The sequence below is a fragment of the Puntigrus tetrazona genome, unplaced genomic scaffold, assembly GCF_018831695.1.
Source record: "Puntigrus tetrazona isolate hp1 unplaced genomic scaffold, ASM1883169v1 S000000303, whole genome shotgun sequence".
Classification (NCBI taxonomy): domain Eukaryota; kingdom Metazoa; phylum Chordata; class Actinopteri; order Cypriniformes; family Cyprinidae; genus Puntigrus; species Puntigrus tetrazona.
The window spans coordinates 1-6,192 of record NW_025047963.1 but is presented as its reverse complement, the minus strand read 5'-3'; the positions used below and the strand labels follow the sequence as shown (position 1 = coordinate 6,192).

At 37.9% G+C, this 6,192-nt stretch overlaps 1 protein-coding gene across 1 annotated transcript; it reads left to right on the top strand.

The window, feature by feature from the left end:
• The first annotated feature begins 399 nt into the window (after nt 1-399).
• gpc2 (glypican 2) lies at nt 400-5,758 on the top strand. Its single transcript, XM_043231354.1, has 6 exons — nt 400-561; nt 1,109-1,239; nt 3,012-3,155; nt 3,563-3,699; nt 3,769-3,941; nt 4,851-5,758. The coding sequence occupies exons 1-6, from the start codon at nt 429-431 to the stop codon at nt 5,141-5,143; spliced, it is 1,011 nt and encodes a 336-aa protein (XP_043087289.1). The 5' UTR covers nt 400-428; the 3' UTR covers nt 5,144-5,758.
• Nucleotides 5,759-6,192: the final 434 nt, after the last annotated feature.

Genomic DNA, 6,192 nt, shown 5'->3' with positions numbered 1-6,192 from the left:
TGAACTTTTCAAGAGTAAATATACAACTATAAAAATCTTCCTGTTGAAACACATTTAAAAGAATGTCCTGCAATGAAAGGTGCATATTAATTCATTATTACAATATCATCAAGAAATAGGAAAATAATATTGTTGAAATGTTAAAAGCAACAAAACAAAAACAAAGCAAAAATATGTTTGTGTGTGGGTCAATTATGATTAAAGGGCCATACACATGTAAAAATTAAAGCAGATGGAAGAACCTTTTTAGTTTGTTACACTAAAAATAATATGCTCATCCCATCATAATGGAGAAATGATTTTGGTTGTGATTATGTTTGTATCTTCTGTTGGACATGTGAGTGAGTTTGCTTATGGAGCTCTTCATCTGTGTGTGTGTGTGTGTGTGTGTCTAGCTGACGGTGGGATCTGAGTGTGTTCGGGGGTTAATGCGGCAGTGGTTCTGTCCACTGTGTCGAGGACTTCCTTCCCTCAAGCCCTGTCATTCGCTGTGCCTCAACGTCATGAAGGGCTGTCTGGCCAATCAGGCCGACTTAGACTCTGAATGGAACAATTTCATTGGTGAGAAAGAAACCGCATAGTTCATCCAGAAATTATTATTCATATATCATTTCCTTGCCTTATTTACAATATGTACACCAATAAACATATTTTTAGTAACCTCTCCTAATTTTTGTCCATCTATCACAAGTCTGTGAAACACACTTAAAGACATGGCTAAATGAATTCATATGAATCGAGAAACACTATTGCTGGGAACATTAATACAAGAGGGCCGGTGTCCTGCAGAGTTTTGTTCTAACCCTAATCAAAGACACCTGAAGCAGCTAATAAAGGTCTTCATGACGCAATTTTAGATACTTTGTTTCCAGGACATTTTAGGGTTTGGGCTAAACTCAGCATTCCTCACCCCTGCTTCATATGATACACATATTTCTTTAAGGCTGTAATTCACAACTGAACATTAATCAGCACCAGAGCATGGAGTGTACCTTTCAGAGTTTTATAGGTTTAGAACAGTGTAGATGAGTAGATGATGATGGCATTCCTTTAAGTGAGTTTGTGAAGTAGATGTCTGATTTTTAGTGTGACTCTGATTACCTTGCAGATGCTCTGATGGTGGTGGTGGAGAAACTTGGTGGGCCGTTTCATTTTGAGTTGGCCGCAGACTCCATCGCAGTGAAGGTGTCTGAAGGCATCATGCACATGCAGGAGAACAGTATTACCATCTCTGCTAAGGTAAAACATATATTTCCATTGAAAACACACACGTATTTACACGAAGCATGTGCGTTTTACTTCACTGAATTCACAAATAAAACATCAGAAAGAGAGAGCACAAAAATAAAACTGCAGATATATTTGTAGTCTGTAGTGTGAATTTCTGCTTGTAGTAACAGTAATGGGGTTTCATGTAAGCAATAACCAGTTTTGGGGTTAAAAGTTACTTTTAAAAGTAATGCATTACGATATTGTGCTACTTCATAAAACGTTACTAATTGCATTACTTAAAAAGTAATGTATTACCTTGTCCAGAGGAACATTTTTAATCCAAAATCCAAAACCAGGATACACAAGGCAGGGAGAGACAACATTGGCATTCAGTACAAGAGTAAACACAGGGCTTAAGTGATTAAAATAAAATTAAAATATAATTAACAAACAAAGGTGGATACTAGTGAACTAATAAGAAACATTGAGGACAGGAACAGGAACTTAACCAAATATGGGCATAATGACAAAAGCGGGACAACTAGGGGAACATGGGAGGAAAACACAAGACACAGGACTGACATACACTACTTTTAAGCTTTTTTTGTTGTCAGATGGCCAAAAAGTTAGGCAAAAGTTATATTTTTGTCAGTTAAAGAACTGGTGTAATCCAAACTTGTGTTACTTTCAATGCATATATCTCTAAGGGATGACAACATGCAGTATAACTGGGTTCAACTTTGTTCAAACCAGTGCTGTTCTAATTTTGGTTTGTTTATGCATATTATTTCCATAGCTTGAACAAACACTAGTATGATTTTGCTGACAGACGTCACTGGCCGAATCCATTCATCATCTGTGAACAAATGTATATCTGATTATTATATTTTTCTTGCTGTGTTAGGGAAACTATTTTTATTTTGAGGTTATATATATGTCCTGAGTAGAAATGTTTGATTAAATGTAATGTGAAATGTTAGACTCACTGATAGACTGGTATGTTCTGTAGACGGGGTCAAGACATTAAAACAACGATTGTCTCAGTTACAGGTTTGTAGATCTGGTCAAGTGGCATGAGCCAAAGCTAGAGACAGTGTGAGCTGATAGTGATGGGAAGTTCAGGTCATTTTACCTTTGAGTCTTAATTTAATTAAAATGTTAAAACTTAATTAAAATGTTATGTCACGTATGCAAACGTTGATCACACAACAAACAATACAAAACTATGATGCTATGAGAAACAGAAAGACTAATTAATTGTTTACCTGGGCCTTCAGTATATAATTATCTTACCTCACCTCTTATCTAAGACTTTGGTCTGAGTTGTTTGTTTATCACGTGACAGCCCCATAAGCTTTAACAAATTCAGTATGAACTGCAATGTGCATAGTTATCAACATATACACACAATATACAATATACTAACCCTAACTTGATTAGATCATTAGAATACAAATTCATAGAGACCAAACATGTTATAGCTAAGGTTACTAAAACCGTATAACACTACAAAAGACAATATACAAGAACCGTAACAACATACACGATGACCTGAAGGACTTGTGTGTTCATTCAAAGAAAGGTTTTTATATGAATAATAACTTACTACACTGTAGTTATGTTACAACCCTTTTTCTTATGGTTCAAAGATGTCAACATGCCATTAGGTCATTTTTGGCGCTCATCCTGGCACCCTGTGATTATTTGTTAATCTAATGAAAAGTTGTTTGCCTCATTGGTCAAAATACTACAATGCATTGAGGTTATACGTTGTTTATGTTCACTTGTGCGGGTTTCAGGTCTTTCAGGGCTGTGGGATTCCTCGGCCAACTCCAGCCAGAAACAAACGCTCACCCAGAGAGAGAGACAGCAAGAGAGCCTTCAGGACCTACAGCGCAGAGGAGAAGCCCACCACTGCATCAGGAACAAACCTGGACCGACTGGTGAGTAAAAATGGGTTAAAAACATAGCCTGGTCCACCATAGCATGTTAAAAACGTAATCCACATGATACAAAAGGGCAAAAACATCACAAGGTGAAAAAAACAGAGACCGGCAAAAACAGAGGGTAATTCTTTCACAAACCTCTACTCAGTCAGCATCATAAATATTAAATATTCAGGTGAGGTTTAATTATAAGGGTTGGTAGTCCAGGTGAAGGGTGATGGGATTTGGAGTCCAATGCAGACAAACGAGTTTAAAAAAGTGCACTCTGCTGGCTATGGAGCTTGTAATGGCCAGATGAATCAAACATATTAATTTGATGAATTTTTTTTTGATGTATAATTTCAGTGAATATGTGTTGGCCAGTGCTGTGTTGATGTTGTTAACTGACGAATGGCTGTGATCAGGTGGAGGAGCTCCAGGAGCGTCTGCGGCCCATGAGGGGCTTCTGGGTAGCACTGCCTCACACCATCTGTAACGATGAACGCAAGGCGGCTGACGTGACTGACGAGGACCGCTGCTGGAATGGACAGACGCGTGGCAGGTGTGTGTTCTGACAGTCCAGATGAAGCATGTGCAGAGATTCATCTTCACACCTGTCTGTGTTTTTTAGATACCTGCCCTCTGTTACTGCTGATGGTTTGGTGAATCAGATTAATAATCCAGAGATTGAGGTGGACATCGCCCGGCCAGACGTCAAAACACGCCAGCTAATCATGGAGCTGCGAGTGGCTGTAAACAGACTGAGACATGCTCAGAACGGACGAGACGCTGATCTCATCGAAAGTGAGTGTCTCTGTGAACTCTGTGTGTTCTGAAAGTGTGCACATGCAGTTTAAACACTTGGTCATAAATAATGCATCAAACACATTAAATGAGTAAGGTTTTCCAGCTAATTTATTTCAGTTGCTCATGACACCAAATTTCTCTTGAATGCAAAAAGGTCTTGGTGCAGTTAAAACAAGTAAGAATGAATTTTGCCAATATATGACCATATATAGGTAAACATGAGACCAATATTTAAAAATACAATATGCATTGACTCATTGTAAAATAAGCCAGAGCTTATTATGTATTTAAATACATAAATGAAGTGTTACCGTTAGTTCTGGCAAGCTCTTTTCAGTATTAAAAAGCAGCCTTTTCCCCTTTAGAACAGTCAGTACTTGACTTTCTGATATTCCTTGATAAATCAGACTCCTATATCTTGAATTACATTACATTTAAATATCATTCGGATAATTGAATAATATGTGCCTCTTTCTGTTCTGTTAACCCTGGGGGAGTAATTAATGTTGCTCTTCCTGCTCATTAATGGATGGACAGGGAGTTTCTGCAGAGAACAGAACCATACCGCCAAACCAAACTTTAAGTGTCTTTCTTACTGACAATAGTGGTCCTTACAGAACTTAGATAATTTACATAAATGTAATGCATAAAACATAAAAAATAATTTAATTTCTTTCAGTTCCCTAGAGAATATTTCAGATATTTGTTTAATGTAGCATACTACAACTGAATAAATAATAACTGAACTAAACAATTAATACAACTTATATAAACATAAAAACTAATGTATGTAAAAAGAAGTCTATATGCGAACTCTGTTGTGTGTGTATTATTAATATAAAACATTTAGTTATGTGTGTGTCCCTCTCTTTCTCTCTGTGTGTGTGTGTGTGTGTGTGTGTTTAGGTGATGTGGAAGCCGGCAGTGCCTCTGGAATTGGAGCTGATGCAGGTGAGCGGTTCAGTGATGATTGGCCAGCTTACGGCTCGTTATCTCCTCCTCGCAATACTCTTCCAGTTGATGAACCACCCCGCCCTCGTGATGGACTCCGCCCTCGTGACAGGCCCCGCTCCCGGGACATGCCCACCAATAAAAGGAACCGGCTGAATGGACGAATGCGGTCAGATGCTACAAGACTCTCCCCTCATCTGCTGCCATTTCTTCTCCTTCTTACTATCTGTTTTTGTGGCCTTCAATAGAGATCAAGCTCTCTCCTGCCTGAATGAGCACAAACACCAGCAGCAGATCCACACCGCCACAAATCAACGTCCCATCTAACTTTTATCTTTACATTTGTTAATTTTTACAAAGCAAAGTGCATTCTGTAGTTCTCCCCCATTGGTTTGTGGACTGTGGTCAGCTGATTTTGTACAATCAAACCACTTGGACTAATTCGACATCTTTCCTGTAATTATAAGGAACGTTATTTCAATCTGTTGACTGATATTTTTTTCCATTATGATGTTTGTATGATATTTAATGTACTGTTAACTGTTCAATTTGAATTGTTGATTTTATTGACGTGTATTAATTAATTTTGCCTCATCTTCGGTGCGTGTGTAACTTAAGTGTGTAAGTGTGAGAACAAGTGGGTTTTTTTCCTGACAAAAATGCTCTAAGTTTTCTGAATGAGACAGATGAATGTGTAGAGATGGATTTGCAGACGTTCAGTAAGTTTTTATTGTAGTGTTGTGCTAAAATACAATTAAAAAGGTTGCTCCAGATGTGCTCATGCTTTATAGAGTGGTTTTGGTTCATAGTAGCCACACTACACATCAACCAGTCTGTTGAGTGGTGTCAATAAATGGGTTATTTGCAAGTGCATCTTGGTTTTTGTCTCTAATTGGACAGCGTTTTGGTGGTTCATAACCCTAAGCCAGCAAGTTATTCTATGGCTAGATTTATACAGCAGAAAAATACGGTTGTCACCCATTTATTTGAGTTCTTTTAATATGAATAATTGAAACATAGTTCAGTTATTTACGAGTGTGACAACCAGATTTTGTAACCAAACTGTACATTTTTAGGACTCGCATCCTCATTTTCAGAACACTTCTTTCTTTTTTATCTACAAAGCTGAAATTTGGTATATAGTGTAATTGGGTCACTCCAAGTTATTTGCACTTTTTGGTGTGCATAACACTTTTCTTTGTGGATTGGTTGCCCAGCTAGGGTTAGGGTTAGGGTTAGGGTTAGGGTTAGGGGTTAGGGTTAGGGTTAGGGTTAGGGTTAGGGTTAGGGTTAGGGT